At 44.6% G+C, this 18206-nt stretch overlaps 1 protein-coding gene across 4 annotated transcripts in view; it reads left to right on the top strand.

Annotated features, from left to right (window-relative positions):
• Positions 1-5174: 5174 nt before the first annotated feature.
• Positions 5175-18206, top strand: part of PTPN2 (protein tyrosine phosphatase non-receptor type 2) — a 56478-nt gene continuing 43446 nt past the window's right edge. For 3 of the 4 annotated variants that reach the window (XM_054016750.1, XM_054016749.1, XM_054016747.1), the window contains exons 1-2: positions 5175-5417; positions 12549-12639. In XM_054016750.1, coding sequence (XP_053872725.1) covers positions 5349-5417; positions 12549-12639 — 160 coding nt within the window. In that variant the 5' untranslated portion in view covers positions 5175-5348. Of the gene's footprint in view, positions 5418-12548; positions 12640-14259; positions 14339-18206 lie in introns of all 4 variants that reach the window. The other variant, XM_054016748.1, reaches the window with a different exon arrangement.

Raw genomic sequence — 18206 nt, 5'->3', positions numbered from 1 at the left:
GGCACCTTAGAGACTAACAAATTTATTAGAGCATAAGCTTTCGTGGACTACAGCCCACTTCTTCCATTCTATATGCATCCGAAGAAGTGGGCTGTAGTCCACGAAAGCTTATGCTCTAATAAATTTGTTAGTCTCTAAGGTGCCACAAGTACTCCTGTTCTTTTTGTGTGTTTTGAAGGACTGACGTCTATCAGAGCCCGAGGTTGGGGTTGGGATGATCTCCAGTAAGCTTTTTAGCATGCATGTAGGATCTCTGATTGTTTAAACATATTTTCTCTATAATGGTTTCCCGTAAAAATAAATGTGCTTGTTCATAAGGAGCTGTGTGATAATTTATAATCCTGGCAATTATGCTGTTCAAAGTCTCTGGAGAGAAAGCAAAGTGCAGATGCTGGCCATTTAGGCTGTCTGGCTTGCTGGGGATATTACAGCGTACAGGAATTGTACAGCATAGAAAATCCTGGACACAAGGGAGACAGGTGCAGTCTCTGCCCAAGAGAGGGTGATGGCTGAGAAGCCAGAAGCTTAGAGCAGGTGATATTGAGGATTACGGAGGGAGAATAAAGGTGCAGTTAGCCGGTGTTGCAGTTCAGGGCACCAGAAACTTCAGTTGCGGGGGGTAAGGGGAGAGGAAAGGAGGGGAAATAAGTGTTGTAATTAAAGCTAGAGTAGGAAAAATGACATGAAATCAAACACTAAATTTTGTACAGTGAGGTAAGTAGGGTGTGCGTGTGGGGGAAGCTACAATAAAATAATCCACTGTAACAGAGTACACACTGAGGCACTACAAACAGCACGTTTCTGGTTCTGCAGTATGAGCACTGTGTGAAAATGGAAGCCCATCTGTGAGGAGTCAAGGGGTCAGGGGCTTGGTTGGAGAGGGCCAGCCAGTGTTGAGTGGGGGGCAGGACAAATTGCATGGTGGTGGAGCCAGACACAGTTTGGGAGGGAGGCTTACCAGGCTGGTGGGTGGTTCAGACCACTGAGGGGGACAAAAGTCACATCTGAGGGAGAGGAGCTGGCTGGAATGTGGCAATGGATCTGCCTGGGTGAGGGATGGCTGGAGTCAGGGCAAGGAGGAACAGGATGGAGTGCCAGTAAGGGTCACGCAAGTAGGGTGTGGGGTGGCTGGATCGGCAATCCAAGAGACTCAGCTAGGGGAGCTGGCCAGAGTTGAGGTGAAGACCCTGCTTGGGGATGGGGGGACCTGACTGGGTTTATACTTTGACCTACACACGAAAGCTTATGCCCAAATAAATTTGTTAGTCTCTAAGGTGCCACAAGTACTCCTGGTTGTTTTTACAAGAAAGTGTGGGACCCTCTAGTAAGCTATTGTCTGTAATATGTGTATGCAGCAGCAGAGGGTACAAGAGAGCAAGAAAAAAATTTTAGACAGCTAATGCTTTCTTGGGTTGTGAAAAGAGGATTAATAGGGAATGGTGGTGGTGGTGGTGCTATAAATTGCAGGGGATAGCTGAGAAGTAGACTGTAAGGATCCATGAGGCTAGAATTTCTGTTTGCAGAGCTTGGGACAGCTGACATTCCCACACTGCCAGCAGCAGACTATGAAGAGCCACATCCAAGGGAGATTATGTGCCACAGTAAGTACCACCCAAAGGGTCCAGAGCAACAGCACCCTGTGGTCTTCTGATAGCCCATGGTCACTATTTAACCCTGGATGGTGGTGTAAGAAGTTTGCTGGGCAACCTTATTTCTGATCTCCAGCCCATGACCCTCTCTCTTGCCTCATGATTCCAGCATGAATCTCTGGTCTCTGACCCCAGCCAACTCTGACACTGACTCTTGCCTATTGATCCTGGTTCTATAGATTAAAGGTCTGTCTCATTTTACTTTCCGTGGTCAGCGCGTAAAGTGAAAACTGCATATAGTCAAAATTACATTGAGTTCAATGGTGGGCGGAATCGCCCGCACTACAGGTACAGTATTAAAATTGTTATTTTTCTCTTTTTTTTTGGTTTTTGCCAACCGCGTAAAGCTGAAATCGTGCATGTTAAATGCGCGTAAGATGCGACAGACCTGTACTCTGATCACTGCTTGCTAACTACTTGACATCAGACCATCTATACCCCGTCCCTTATACTGACAGATACACCAGTCTCTGTACATGCGCTTTCACTTTCTACAAACCTATATGGATGGAACAAAAATGTCTAAACATGGTGAAATAAACCATGTATGTGTTTTGTCTCCTTGCTCTGTCAGGAACCTCACTCTTCACAAACATTTGAAGCATGACCTTGATCACCATTGCACAATAACAGAGAGAGAGAGAGAGAGAGAGTGTGTCTGTGTGTGTGAGAGAGAGAACAAAATAGGAAATCCACCAACATAAAAAAGGCAGAGTAAAGGTTGCCCTGTGCTATCTTGTGCTCTCCCAGAACTCTCAAACCTCTGAAATAGCTTAGGTCAGTGGTTTTCAAACTTTTTTTCTGGGGACTCAGCTGAAGAAAATTGTTGATGCCCATGACCTAACAGAGCTGGGGATGAGGGGTGTGGGAGGGCTCAGGGCTGGAGCAGGGGATTGGGGTGTGGGGTGGGGCAGCAGCAGGTCTGGTTCCTAGATGGAGGCGCACAAGCGGCTCTGCACGACTCTCGCCCGCAGGCACCCCCCCCGTTGCCGGCCAATGAGAGTGCAGAGCCGGTGCTGGGACAGCGTGTGGAGCCCTGTGGCCTCCCTGCCTAGAAGCCAGACCCGCTGCTGGCTGCTTCCAGGGCACAGCGTGGTTTCGGAAAAGGTAGGCACTAGCCTGCCTTAGCTGGGCAGCACCGCCGATGGGACTTTTAACATCCCAGTCGATGGTGCTAACCAGAGCAAGGCGACCCAGTGCCTTACATGCCACAACACAGTAGTGGGTCGCAACCCATGGTTTGCAAAACACTGGCTTAGGTCATAGGTGCCAACTTTCTCCAGCACCGGTGAGTGCTCACGCCCAGCCCGCCCTGACTCCACCCTTTCCCCGCCCCCATTCCAACCCCATCCCCAAAGTCCCCATCCTAACTTCGCCCCCTCCCTGCCCCTATTGGATCCCTTCCCCAAATCCCTGCCCCGGCCCCACCTCTTCCCCCAGCGCGCCACGTTCCCTTTCCCTCCCTGCCCCGCGAATCAGCTGTTTTGCGGCGCAAGCGCTGTGGGGAGGGAGAAGCAGGACACGGCGCACTCGCGGAGGAGGCGGAGGTAAGCTGGAGCGGGGGGGGTGGGGCGGGGAGCTGCCGGTGGGTGCTGAGCACCCACCAATTTTTTTCCATGGGTGCTCCAACCCTGGAGCCTATGGCTTAGGTAATCAAACTTCAACTTCTGAACACCAGGAAATACAGAGTGAAGGGACATACCAACATAACCTTAACTCTAGTCCAGGGGTGGGCAAACTACGGCCTGCGGGCTGGATCCAGCCCATCAGCTGTTTTAATCTGCCCTCGAGCTCCCACTAGGGAGCGGGGTCTGGGGCTTGCCCCACTCCGGTGCACCAGCTGGGAAGCAGGGTCAAGGGCCGCACCATTCGGCTCCCGGAAGCAGCGGAATGTCCCCCCTCCAGCTCCTACATGTAGGGGCAGCCAGGGAGCTCTGCTCCACATGCTGCCCCCACCCAAAATGCCTCAGCTCCCACTGGCCGGGAACTGCAGCCAACGGGAGCTACAGGGGCAGCACCTGCGGACGGAGCAGGGTGCAACAGAGCCACCTGGCCATGTGTCTGTGTAGGAGACAGAGGGGGGATATGCCGCTGCTTCTGGGAGCCGCTTGAGGTAAGTGCCACCCAGAGCCCGCACACCTGAGCCACCTCCCCGCAACCCAACACTTTGCCCCAGCCCTGATCCCCCTCCCTCCGAAGCACTTGGTCCCAGCCTGGAGCACCCTCCTGTCTCCTAAACCCTCATCCTCAGTCCCACCCCAAAAGAGCTCTCATCACCAGTTGGAGCCCCAACCCCCTGCCTCAGCCCTGATCCCCCTCACACCCTCTGAATCCCTCGATCCCAGCCCAGAGCACCCTCCTACAACCCAAACACTTCATCCCCAGCCCACCCGGAGACTTCTGAACTCATTTCTGGCCCCACCCCAGGGCCCACACCCCCAGCCAGAGCCCTCACCCCCTCCCGCACTCCAACCCCAATTTCATAAACATTCATGGCCCACCATACAATTTCTATACCCGGATGTGGTCCTTGGGCCAAAAAGTTTGCCCAACCCTGCTCTAGCCTCCTGGAGCTGATAGCCATTGGAAATTATCTGCATACACTCCAGCTGTATTAGGTGTAGCTGTATTAAATGAAGGGATTAATTGGAACAGTTTGGCATAGCTGTGATTGGGAGTCCTGCTTCAATTAGAGAGTGACACCCACTCCCTGTCTCCTTAGCATGTGTGATCTAAAGAAAGATGTGCACCTGTACTTTGAGATACTGCCTCATTTCAGTGCTGACTTCTGAAGATTATATCAGAACTTATGTACAGAGATGATCTTGCCATGGGAACCCTCAGCACAGATATGAGAGCGACCTGCAGATGCAGTGATGGGTAAGTGAAAAGAAAGGTCAGATGGCATTTTGTGTGTAAAGAGACTGTAAAGTGACCAGGCAGGCCGGCATTTCTGTAGACTGGGCTAAGTGTTTGAATGCAGGGCGGGTGCAGGCTGCTCCTGGTCGGTGCAGCTCACTCAGACAGCTCCCAAGCGCAGCAAAGAGGTGTTTGACTCTATGCCGGTGGCCCCTTGCTGTGCTCCCCGGGGAACGCGCCCTGCCGGCAAAGGCAGCGGGCACACATGGGGCTGGGCTTGCGCAGCGCTCCCACAGGGCAGAGTTAAGGTGACGCGGGCACCAGTCGTTCGGCCCGTTCCGGTGTTTGGCGGTTGAGCGTTGTACCTTCGCTGCTGGGGGTTTGTCAGCCAGTCACACCTCGCAGGACTCCGAGCCCAGCGCGCGCTGGGGATTAGCGGAGACCCCCGTGCGGCGCGGAGAGGGGTGGGGCTCCGGTCCTGCCTCAACCCCTGCCCCCGCTGTTCTCCCCCACCCACAGCGGGGCGGGTAGGGAGCGCACTGTCGGTCCCGTGCGTTCTCCCACCCCGGCCCAGAACGGATCGTGACGTCAGCCCAGGTGCTTTCCCTGGGGCGGGGTTTCGACTGCCCCGGGTAGGCGGAGGCTGGTTGACTAGGAGCGCGCATGCGCATGACGGCGGCGGGGACTAGCGAGCCGCGGCGAACTGTGAGGCAGTCAAAGACGGAGCGCGCGGCGAGCTGGGACTTGCGCTCGCCGCCGCTCGTGCTCTGGGCGTAGCAAGCGAGCGAGAGGTTATGAGCCTGCAGGACTCCAGCGGCCACCCTCGCTCCGGCCGCGGCCATGGCAGCCTCCATAGAGCAGGAGTTCCAGGAGATCGACACTGCTAACGACTGGCAGGCTCGCTACCTTGTGAGTGAACGAGGGACTCCCTTTATCGGGGGCGGGGAGGGAGGGAGAGACAGGGGGCTCTGGCCGGCACGCGCGGCTTTTCTCCTGTACTGGGAAGCGGAAGTCGTTGGGCCACGGCTTGATTTCAGGTGCGCGCGGCAGCGCCAGCACCAAACCGTGTGACGACACTGCGCATGTTCCGAGAAGGGGCGGGTGGAGGAGAATAGCGCCGTGGAAGTGCGCATGTTCCATGAGGAAACGGGAGGAGGTGCATAGGGCTGTTGGAAGCACGCATGCGTCAAGTACGAGGGGGTGAGCGGATGAGTGTGTTGGGTGAAGTGCGCATGCTCCAGCGGGCAGAGCAGAGTTGAGATGCGCATGCGCGACCATGAGTTTTCGCCTTCCGACGCTCTCACTTCCTAGAGTGGCCTCTCGGGCGCTGCCTCCTGAAGCAGTGCCTCGATGTGCTTGTCAGGCGGCTCTGCCGGGCTCCCCTCTGCCCTTCGCACGCTGCTGACGCCTCTCGTCCTGGGTTTCGGTCTGCAGCGGTATAAAGCCGCTAAGCGGTAGCTGTGAAATACTCCCGAGTTAGCAGAGGGCTGCAGCGCCTGCCAGCTTGCAGTGGTGCTGGGCATTCATGCTACTCCCTTGGTTTACAGCGTAGCGCCAATATTCTGGCAGAGTTAATTGCTTGTAATGATTTAATGGCACACCCTGTGTATACCTTGGACCACGTCACACGTTGTCATGTTACTAGAAGTTGCATGATGTGTAGTAACTGTCTTTAATGTCCTGGGTGAGGGGTCACCTGAATCAGAGCAACTGTGTCCTATTTTAGCAAAAATAGAAGTGATTAATAATAATTTGCACTCCTATCCTTTGAGTTAAGGTTTTATAAAATAGCTTTACAAACATTGCTGATCTAGCTTGCATCACATCCCACAGAGTTATTAGATATTAGCTGTGTTTTACAAATGAGGAATAAGCAGCACTAAGTGAATGTAACTTGTGAAGGCCCTTGTCTACACTGCTACTTTATAGTGCTCCAACTTACTCATTTAGGGGTGTGAACCCTCCCCCCCACACCCCTCTGGGTGCTGCAAGTTTCAGTGCTGTAAAATGCCAGCGTAGACAGCACTGGGAGCTACTTCCTTTGTGGGGGTGTTTTTTGTACAGCACTGGTGCTGTGACTACACAACCATGTTAAGACATACGTAAAAGTCAGATGGCAAACCTGCTGACTTCCTATCCCATTATGCTGTGCTTTCATTCTGTTAAACTAAAATCGCAATGTATTTTACTCTTAAACTTTGTTATTTGCATATATATTTAAAAACATACAGTATCTGAAACAGTGAAATAATACTAAGATTTAAATTTAACGGGGCAGGCGATAATAAATTAAGCAAAATTTCACAGATGGCAAAGTGTACCAGTAGTAGGTCTGTAACCAATGTTGCCCACCACTACTAGCAAAATGTACGCAGAATATCGCATGGTGTATGTCCATAGTGTGTAAATTCTTTCCTAAATCATCTTAATTTTATTAAAATAAAAAACCAGATGGAATAAATTCACATGAAAATGTAAATAGCAAAAGCTCTGGAAGGCTTTTCAGTTAGTTACAGGTTTTCTGTTCTGAATTCAGCTGTATTGTGTAGATATTTCCAAATTCTGCCATTCTGCTGTTGTACACTGTGAAGTGTTTTCAGTAATCTCTTGAGCAATTTTTCATTTATCTCTGCTCCTTAAAATGTTTGTATTTTGTTTGTAATATTTCTGGAATTTTATTAAATAAAATATAAACCCAGAGAAATGGGTTTTTGTGACAGAAGCAAAAATATTTTTATGCAAGTATTTCTGTTCATATGAAATTACTTTCACCATTGACATGTCTGATATGTGCTGAAGTATTACTTTCCTACCCCCTCCTCCTGTCCCCCAAACCTCCCCATATAGATGGGTAATAAATACCAGCGGCAAGGGAGACTACTAATTATGCTCAGGGAATTCCTAAGGAAAAATTCAATAGGTGAAAGAAGGTGGGATTTCCTTCCTTGTAGAGTGAGCCCTCTAGTTCCATGGACTTGCCATTGTTTGTGGAGAAATTCCATGGCTCTCTGGGGAGAGATTAGGAATTTCTATAGAAGACTGGCTTCTTTGTGCTACTCCCTGGGGTCCATGCAATGATGACTCTCTAGCATTTGTCCCCAGTGATATTTCTGTGTGGATTTGCTCTGGGATGATGCTGTGTATTACACCTGCTCCCTGATCGTATCGCCTGCCCAGTTGTGGAGCCCAGTTCAAAGGTGGGAGCTTCTGTGATATTGGTATGCATCCGAAGAAGTGGGCTGTAGTCCACGAAAGCTTATGCTCTAATAAATTTGTTAGTCTCTAAAGTGCCACAAGTACTCCTGTTCTTTTTGCGGATACAGACTAACAAGGCTGCTACTCTGAAACCTGTGATATTGGAGTGAGAGATTGAGGGGTGGTTAGGGTCAACTCTCCTCCAACAGATTTTGGGTCATTGTAATGATATCCTCTGCTAGTTTAACTTCTGTGGCAAATCAGAGGGGTTTGTATGTAAACATGCATATTGAGAGAGAAGGGCTTAAAGAAGTGCATTTTGATGAGAGGTTTCTTTTGGATAATTTTGTTGTTTTTAGCTCTTGTATCTCTAGTAGATTTAGCTGCCCCAAAATTGTCAGTAAATGTGCACTAACCTTTTTAAGAGAGACTTTTTAAAAATAAAAATGATATATTTATTTTTATGGAAAAGTACACAACACTTATCACGCAGATTTTTAATGCACAAATGTTTAAATTGTTTGTATGTAATGATATTTCAATATAAGTGACAATATTCATTTTAGGTTATAGTTCCATAGAAATCCTCTCTGATTATGCCTGTTTTCAGGAAGAACAGTGAAGATAATTTGAAGAGATTTGAGGAGAGTGGGGCTTTTTTGCAATGAGGATGGTGCAGAAGGTAAATTGAAGGAAGTCCATGAGGAGATTACAATAGTCAAGGCAAAGAATAGTCAGGACCCCTTCAATGGCTTTACTGGAGAGAAAAAACGGAGAGAATATTTTTTGAGTCATGTAGGACCTTATTGTCAGAAGTAGCAGCATCACTGATGTGAAGGAAGGAGAGAAGACTTGACAAGGTGTATTGTAAAGTAAAAAACTTTTATTTATCTCCTCCGATAGAACTACAGAGACTACAAAAAGTCTCTGTCACAGTTAGTCAGACTCAACAGACGCCTGGCACTCTAGCCATCTTTTCTATTTGACTGTATTAGATGAAGCTGGCTTGGGGGATGAAGCTGGGGAAGGGCACAAATACAATCTGTAATAGGTCTTGGAACACGTTAATAGAATTTCTTGTTTCAGATGGTGGAGGAAGTAAGCAGGGGAGGTGGGCATTTTAGACTTGATTCTGACCAATAGGGAGAAAGTGGTTGTGAATCTGAAGGTAAAAGGCAATTTGGGTGAAAGTGATAGAATCAAGATTCCTAAGGAGAGGGAGGAATGAGTACCAGAATAAGGACAATAGATTTAAAAAAGGCAGACTTCAACAAACTCTGAAAACTGGTAGGTAAGCTCTTGGGAGGAACATCTAAGGGGAAAAAGTCAGGAGAGTTGGCACTTAGAGATATTAAAGGCATAATAGGAGACTAACCAGAAGAGAAGGAAAGATGGTAAGAATAGTAAGAGGCCAATATGGCTCCATCAAGAGCTCTTTAATCATCTAAAAATCAAAGGGAAAACTACAAAAGTTACTCCTGGGGGAATTCTGCACCTAAAAATTATGCACACAATGTTTAAAAATTCTGTGTAGTTTTTGTCAAAATTACACAACATAATCACTCCAGTTTCAGTTTTCGTAATTTATTTCAAAATATCTGTCAAGTATGCCAACAATACCGATTTAAAAAAAAAAACAAAAAACCCTCAGGAGGAGAGAGTTTAAGGAAAAAAAAAAACCCATGACAACCTAGAGCCCAGCCACGGGGCACCTCCAACCCAGACACCTGCACCTGCTCCCCCCTCCCCACCAGAGCCCAGCTGTGGGGCACCCTCAGAGCTCAGCTGCAGGGCATCCTCAGAGCCCAGACTCCCTCCTACCTCTCCTCAGAGTCTTTAGTCCTCCCAGCTTCTTTACTGTGGGATGTGGTGTGGTGCTGCCTGCCCTTCTTCACCCTTTGTGAGAACTGGGTCTCCTGGGCTCTCTTCTGTCCCCGGGTGGATGAGGATCAAGCCGGGCAGCCAGAGTGTGCAGAGCCTCCATCCCCACCAGACTGGGCACTCCACTTGCTGTGAGCTGGAGAGCTGGACTTTGCAGAGTCCAGCAGCCCCTAATGGCTGCCAGCAGCTCTACAGCCCCAATTCTGTAGTGGAAACATGAAATTGTGCACAAATTCTGCATTGCACAGGGGTGCAGAATTCCCCCAGGAGTAAAAAAGTAGAAGAATGGACAAATTGCAAAGGGTGAATACAGATGAATAGGGCAAACATCTAGGGACAAAATCAGAAAGGCTAAGGCACAAGATGAGTTACATCTTGCAAGGGACATGGAAGACATATATTTTCAGAATCTCTTCTTACTGAGGAGCAAGAAAAGGATGAAGGAAAGTGTAGTCCACTCTTTAGTGGAACTAAATAGCAGGTCTGATAACAGATATCAAGAAGGCCTGAGAAGTTTAATTCCTGTTTTGCTTCAGACTTCATTTAAAGATTAGTTGTGACCAGATGCTTAACACAGTTAACATTAACAACAAGGTGGAAAGAATACAAGCCAGAATAGGGAAAGAACAGACTGAAGAATATTTTAGATGTATTCAAGTTGGGAGGCCTGACAAAGTTCAGCCGAGTGTACTTAAAGGATTCTTGGCACAGTTAACAGTTGTATTTAAGAATTCATGGAGGACAGGGGAGGTCCCCGAGGACTGGAGAAGGGCAAATATAGTACCGTTCTTTTAAAAAAGGCTGACTGGTCTATGCCCCAGATCCTCTTTGTTCCGTAACTTCTAGATCTGGAAGAAATTATTAAACAATGTTTGTAAGTGCCTACAGGATAATACTGTTTATAAGAAATATCCAGCATGGATTTCAAGGATAAATCATGCCAGATCAACTTAATTTCCTTCTTTGTCATGATTTCTGGCTTAGTGGATGTTGTTGTTTTTATTTTTTTGCGGGGGCGGGGGAGCAGCAGTAGACATGATGTATCTTGGTTTTAGTAAGACTTTTGACACTGTTCTTCCATGACATTCTTATAAGCAAACTAGGGAAATGTGTTCTAGCTGAAATTATTATAAGATGGGTGTATATCTGGTTGAAAGACTGTACTCAAAGTAGTTATCAATGGATCAATATCATACTGGGAGGATATATTCAGTGGGGTCCCACAGAGGTCTGTCGTTGGCCAGGTACTTGTTCTATATTTTCATTAATGACTTGGATAATGTAGTGGAGAGTATGCTTATAAAATTTGCAGATGGCATTAAGATGGGAGGAGTTGCTAGCACTTTGGAGAACAGGGTTAGAATTTAAAATGACTTCGATAAATCCACAAGATGAAATTGGGAAAAGACCAGGGAAAAGTACTACACTTAGGAAGGAAAGATCAAATGCACAACTACAAAATCAGGAGTGACTGGTTGGCTAGGTGATAGTATTGCTGAAAAGGATCTGGGAGTTATAGTGGATCACAAATTGAATATGAGCCAACAATGTGATGCACTTTTCTGGGGTATATTAACGGGAGTATTGTATGGAAGTCATGGGAGGTATTTGTCCCATTCTACTCAGCACTGGTAAGGCCTCAGCTGGAGTAGTGTATCCAGTTTCGGACACTTCACTTTAAGAAAGATGCAGGCAAATTGGAGAGCAACAAAAATGATAAAAGATTTAGAAAACAGGACCTATGAGGAGAAGTTTAAACAAGTGAGCATGTTTCTTCTGGGGGGCGGGGAGAAGACTGTAGGGGTGACCTGATAAGTCTCCAATATGTTAAGGGCTGTTAGAGAGGATGGGGATAAATTCTTCTCCATGTCCTCTGATGGTAGGACAAGAAGTAATAAGCTTAATCTGCCACAAGGGAGATGTAGGTTAGTAAGTTTTTCCTAATGTCGTAACTTTTAAGGAAAGTTAAGTACTGGAATAGGTTACCAAGGGAGGCTGTGGAATCCCCATCATTGAAGATTAAGAACAGGTTAAACAAACACCTGTTAGAGATGATTTGGGTATACTAGGGCCTGTCTCAGCAGAGGGTGCTGGACTTAATGGCCCCTCAAGGTCTCTTCTCTTCTATGTTTCTGAAATTCTGTATTTTGAGGCCACTATCATTAGTCAAGGGCCAATCGCTAAAACCCCTTCTTCATCCGTTCACACAATCTACTTCCCCATTCTTCTGGACTGTTAAATGGAATTGTCTCTCAGAACACTCTGGAAATATACATGTTCTAGGAACTTCTGAGAGCAGACCCTCAAAATACTTCCCTTGCTGTCCTGGGGATGGTGTATTGTGACCTCTCTCTGATGGAGTTAATCGTCTTTGTTCCATTCCAAACAGACCCTGAATATGGTCACCTGTGTGAGTTGTCAGACAACTGGAATAGTCCCATGATTGTTACCACAGCTACAAATCAGGAGCTAACTCAGTTATCTGTACGATACTGAAATCGCCAAGAACTATCAGTCTTGACAACAGAGAGGAGCTGTATTGGATTTCGCAGACACTTCATGGTGCAGAGGGGATATCTGTAAAACAGTACTAGTCCTATCCAAGTCCCATTTTGGCATGGGAGACACCATATGAGGCCATATGTGAAGAGCACAGCCATGCCAAATCCTTCATCCTCCCTTGTTTCATGCCATGTGAAAGTCACCGAATTGTGTGTATGCTGTCTGTGCAGTGTTAACTGACTAGACAAGTGTAAGAAGCTGATAGTTCTAAATGCCAGTATTCAATAGTCAAGTTAAATGCTAGGCACAAATGAAGTTCTGAGCAAAGGTGAACCTCAATGAACTGTAATATGATTATTTTAAAATGTTAATTAATTGGCTTGAAGATGCTCTTTTTTGCTGTGCAGAATGTTACTCTGAATTGAGGATTTTATTATTAAACTGTATTTTTGTAATTTTAAGGAAATTCGACATAAATCCAATGACTATCCTCATAGAGTTGCAAAATATCCAGAAAACAGAAATCGAAATAGATACAGAGATGTCAGCCCATGTAAGTATATATCCTTTGCTCAGTGTAATTAAATGCATAATGAAAACATTTTTCCCTTTTCAAAGAGATTCTTATGAACCCTTTATGTATAACCTAAAATGATTTGCTTTTGAGATGTATCTGTTTTCTAAACAATAGAAAGTTTGGTCCTTCTATAAACTGTCTTGCATGTTAAAATATGTACCTTTGGGGGAAAAAATAAACTAGTGGCTGTTATAACACACTGTTACAGTGATTACTCTAATGGTAGTTATAGACACTGTGTACAAATATATAAATGTTTGTGAGCAAGCAAGGTGGACTAATTTTAAATCACTGATTCTAATCATGATTTACATAATCAGTTTCCATCTTGTTTTGCATTTGTATTTATTTTCCTAAAGAGAGGTTGATTTTCACTGGTTTCTATAATTAATCATGTTTAATACAGTAGTGCTTAAGGACCAACCTTAAAGGGGTCCCATTGTAATAGGCACTGTACAAACAGAGTGGTCCCTGCCCCCAAAGAGCTTACAATCTATATAGACAAGACAAGCAGAGGGTGGATGAAGGTGTAGAACAGACAAGCAGAGTAAACAATGTTATGTTGGCAAATGTCATGTTAGTGCCAAGATTCTTTTTGGGGGGTATGTGTCAGATGGGTACTTAGGAGGGGGGATTGGTTAAAGGGAAAGGGACTGAGGGGAACCAGGCAGGAGAAAAAAGCTGAGATGAAGAGACTGAGAGGGAGGGTTGGATCAAGTACCCAATCAGCACAGGATGGAGAAAGTTCAGCCATATGTAGGAATGTCTCTGAATGTCCAGAAATCCCTGATTTGGCTGCTTCTACTCTTACTTGCTGGAGTCTCTGTAGTTTCCCTGAAGGTTAGATAACATAGGATGGAGGCAAGGCACAGCACCACCTGTGCTCTTAGTGCCAAGAGAGTCAGGGTGCTAACTCTTGTACAGTTCTGAGTCCAAGGGAGTGCTGGGAAGGTAACCCTGGCTGTGCCCCATTTTACCCTTTCATCCCAATACAGGAGTCCCTGATTTGGCTGCTTCTACTTTTATTGGCTGGAATCTCTGGCTGGCCACTACTTTGTTAGCTGTGCCCCTTTATTTAAATACTTTTATGGAGTTTGTTACGGATTCTTATATTTTTACACTTTTTATTATGTTAGAAAATGGTGAATGGTATTTCTTATTTACTAGATGATTTGTTTTGTTGTGAATTGTCAAGATGCATTTGGAGGGAAATTGGAGTTAAATTAAAATGCACAAAACCAGCATTTTAAAATTGTTTTTATTTGTTAAATGAAACTACCCTAACTGTGCTGGATACATAAGAAAAAAAATTAAATGGAAAACATGTATTGATAAATTAAAACTGATTTATTAAGCAAAGGAATTCTGGTCTGTAGATGGTGAATTGAACTGATTGTTTCTGGTCACAGTATCTTTCAAGACTTTAGGACTAGTAGATCTCATCCTCTCCCACCTAGTATTTATTCATAGATTGGAAGAGAAAAATAAGTTTTCCAGCTCCCAGTCAGTTTCTCAGTGTTAAATGAACTAGTTAGTCATTGAACTGAACTAGCTGAATAAACTGAAATATAGAAAATATTATCTTTGCCCCTGCAGAAGAGGCTACTGCTGTCTAAAGCTGATTTTGCACTTCAACAAACTCTAGTTCCAGGTACTTGGCCAGTGACTTCCACCAGTTGAGTGTTTTAACTTTCTTTAAACCTTTGGCAGCACTTGAATATTAGCGGTTTTTTTTATTTAATTTAAATGATATTAATAGAGTATGCTAAGTATGGTTGTCAGATTTTCAAATTTTATTTAAAATAGATTTATTCTTATTTGATTTAAATCTGATTCTCCCTCCCCCCCCCCAATATTTATCCATTCTTATTTTGATATGTGTCTCATACAGAAGCCCTGTGTTGCTTGCTAAGATATTTTTAGGGAATTTCCTCTGATAACTTTGTTTGTTGTAGCACTACTTGAATTAGTGTTGATCAGTCTTTTAACAACATTTAAAATACATGTTTTCATCTGTCAGAATTAGTGGCTTTAAAATTTTTTTTTAATTGTCTATATTTAAGGGTTTGGCATGCCATCTCTTCCAAAGAACTTGCAGAACTATTTCAGATAATGTTTTCCATGTTATATCACCTTGAATGTTCTTGTCTTATGTTTATCTGCTACATAAAAATATTGATGGTTTAATCAAAACTTATTACCTAATCAGTGTCCGCTATCATAACTCTTGTTCAGAAGGGACAAGACAAATCTTAATGCTACTTCTTTGCGAATCCAGAACTAGAGGCTCTCTAAATATTATAGACAAAATAGGCTAATGGTTTATGACCCCTCGTTTAATGTTGGGTTTCTCCTACATGACGAAGAAGACTCAAAAGGCACCATGGCTAGTGACTGGAGCATGAGCCTGTAGATCTGGAAACTCATCTTCTGTTTCCAGTTCTGCCACTTAGCCAAAGCCACATAGTGAATAAGTCACTTGGGCCAAAACTGATTTGAGAGCCCAGTCTGACATACCTGGGGTCTTATTTTTGAGAAGTGCTGAGTACCTGCATTTCCAGTTGAAGTGAGTGGTAACTGTAAGTTGTTGACACGTCTCAAAATTAGGCCCAAAATGTCTTAGATTTAGGCAACCAAAATCAGTGGCTGCGAAGGTAAATTTGGTAAATATCTCTGCCTCAGTTTTTCTGTCTGTAAAAATGAGGATATTTTTCTTTGTGCTTTGAAATATCTGGATGAAAAGTGTATACAGGTGTAAAATACTACTAATAAAACATTAATCTTTATGGAGCTAGTAGCAGCTCTATAGGTATGACTTAACACTTTTTTTTTTTTTTTTTAAAGAAGCTTCTGTTTTTAGTTGCTTATAGCTTTACCAAACTTTAACTGTTCTATGCTTGGTATCTGTCTCATGCTGAATTTTTCTGGTAAACATCAGCAACCCAACTTAATCACTTGGAAGGATGAAGTGAGGAAGAATAGATCTCTCTCTCTCTCTCTCTCTATTCATTTCCCCCCCACCTTCCATCCCTTTCTTTAAAAAGCTTCAGTGCCTCTATGGATTGGAGCAGGAATTCAGAGATTTGGTTCTGAAGTCAGAGATGCCTTTTCCTGTAGCCATGAAAATCCACCAAGCTTTGGCCTAGTTACAAGCCTTTGAAAATTATTTGGCTATGCCCTATAGAGCCTGTTAGAAGCTTGTTACTAAAATCTGTGAACATTGCATCTGCACTGAAGATCCTGCCAGGCCCCACAGACCTTCCTGCATTCTGACTGACTGAGCACTCTCTTGGGTCTTAGTGACTTTTCCATCTGCTCTGGGCATGTTTCTGTGCCCTATAGAACTAGAGCTTCAGAGAGATGCAACAGCCATCCCTTTGGCCTAGGCAAAGGAGTGCTGATATAGAACCCGGGATGAGAATGGTGTTAGTACTGTGGTCTTACAGACCTTGTTACTGAGCAAGGCTCAATACACTTCCCTGAGGGAGGAAGGCACATATTGTTCCCTTTTCCTGTTTTACGGATGGGATAACCGGGAGGTTGCACAAGTAGAACAGATAAAACTGGTATACCAGACTCAAGTCTCAGCCACTGCTTAACTATCTTTCAGAATGAATGGGCTAACTCTGTGTTAGATTGTGCTGTTTGTAGCAATTAGACTCTCCAGAGCCAGGAATAGAACTGAGGAGGAGTTCTGAGCATTCCACTGCTGTCTAGTAAATAGTGTGTAAGCTGCTGGCCATGTATGTTCATACTTCTATCGTAGCTGCTCCGCAGAGGATAAACCTACTACTTATATCAGTTGCTCTTTTAACTCAAGCTGTAGAGGTCTGTGCTGTGGATCTGGAAATCCTGGGTTTAAACCCTGCTGATGACCCACGGGGGGGTAGAACAGTATGGTTCTGCACAACAGAACTTATTTTTCAATTTTTGTAGTTAATTATCTGCAAAAACTAGATTAAAAGGTGTAGTATTAAGACCATAAAGTCAAGCACTCAAAAGATAAGGAAATGCTAGCATTAAAGTTGCTTGTGCAACCTTAGTGCCTGATCCAAAGCCCATTGGTGTCAAAGGGGGATCTTTCATAGACAGGGACCATCGTGATCATTTATTCTGACCTCCTGCACATTGCAGGCCACAGAACCTCACCCACCCACTCCTGAAATAGACCCCTAACTTCTGACCAAGTTACTGAAATCCTCAAATCATGGTTTAAAGACTTCTTCAAGCTACAGAGAATTCACCATTTACACTAGTTTAAACCTGCAAGTGACCCTGCACCACGCTGCAGAGGAAGGTGAAAAACCACCAACGTCTCTGCCAATCTGACCTGGGGAAAAATTCCTTCCCAACCCCAAATATGGCAATCAGACCCTGAACATGTGGGCAGGTACCCGGGGAAGAATTCTCTGTAGTAATTCTGAGCCCTCCCCACCTAGTGTCCTGTTTCCAGCCGTTAGGGATTTTTGGTACTGGCAATCCCCGATGGGCCACATGCCATTGTAGGCAGTCCCACTATACAGTCCTCTCCATAAACTTATCAAGCTCAGACTTGAAGGGAGTTAGACTTTTTGCCCCCACTGCTCCCCTTGGAAGGCTGTTCCAGAACTTCATTCCTCTGATGTTTAGAAACCTTAACCTAATTTCGAGCCTAAACTTGTTGATGGGCAGTTTATATCTGTTTGTTCTTATGTCCACATTGGCGAATAACCTAAATAACTCCCCTCCCTCCCTAATATTTATCCCTCTGATGTGTCTATAGAGAACAATCATCTCTCTCCTCAGCCTTCTTTTGGGTAGGCTAAATAAGCCAAGCTCTTTGAGTCTCCTCTCGTGAGGAAGGTTTTCCATACTTTGAATCATCCTAGTAGCCCTTCGCTTCACCTGTTCCAGTTTGAATTAATTTTTCTTAAACCTGGGAAACCAGAATTGCACACACAATTCCAGATGAGGTCTCAGCAATATAATGGTACTAACTAGGGCTGTTGATTGATTGCAGTTAACTAAAAAAAAAATTGATTAACTCATACATTTTGTGATTAACTAAAAAGAGATTTAATCGTGATTAATCGCACTGTTAAACAATAGAATACCAATTGAAGTTTATTAAATATTTTGGATTTTTTCCACATTTTCAAATGTGTTGATTTCAATTACAACACTGAATAGAAAATGCACAGTGCTTACTTTATATTATTTTTTGACAAATATTTGCACTATAAAAATAAGAGGGAAAAAAAGTATTTTTCAGTTCACCTCATACAAGTACTGTTGTGCAATTTCTTTATCATGAACTTACAATGTAGTTTTTTGTTGTTTGGTTACATAACTTTTTTGTTTTTGAGTGCAATGTAAAACTTCAGAGCCTACAAGTCCACTCAGTCCTACTTCTTGTACAGCCAATCGCTAAGAGAAACAAGTTTGTTTACATTTACAGGAGATAATACTGCCCGCTTCTTGTTTACAATGTCACCTGAAAGTGAGAACAGATGTTCGCATGGCACTTTTGTAGCTGGCATTGCAAGGTATTTTATGTGCCAGAT

This window comes from Malaclemys terrapin, chromosome 2 (genome assembly GCF_027887155.1).
Source record: "Malaclemys terrapin pileata isolate rMalTer1 chromosome 2, rMalTer1.hap1, whole genome shotgun sequence".
Classification (NCBI taxonomy): Eukaryota; Metazoa; Chordata; order Testudines; family Emydidae; genus Malaclemys; species Malaclemys terrapin.
The sequence above is the reverse complement of the archived record's forward strand: the minus strand, read 5'-3'. Positions and strand labels throughout refer to the sequence as shown.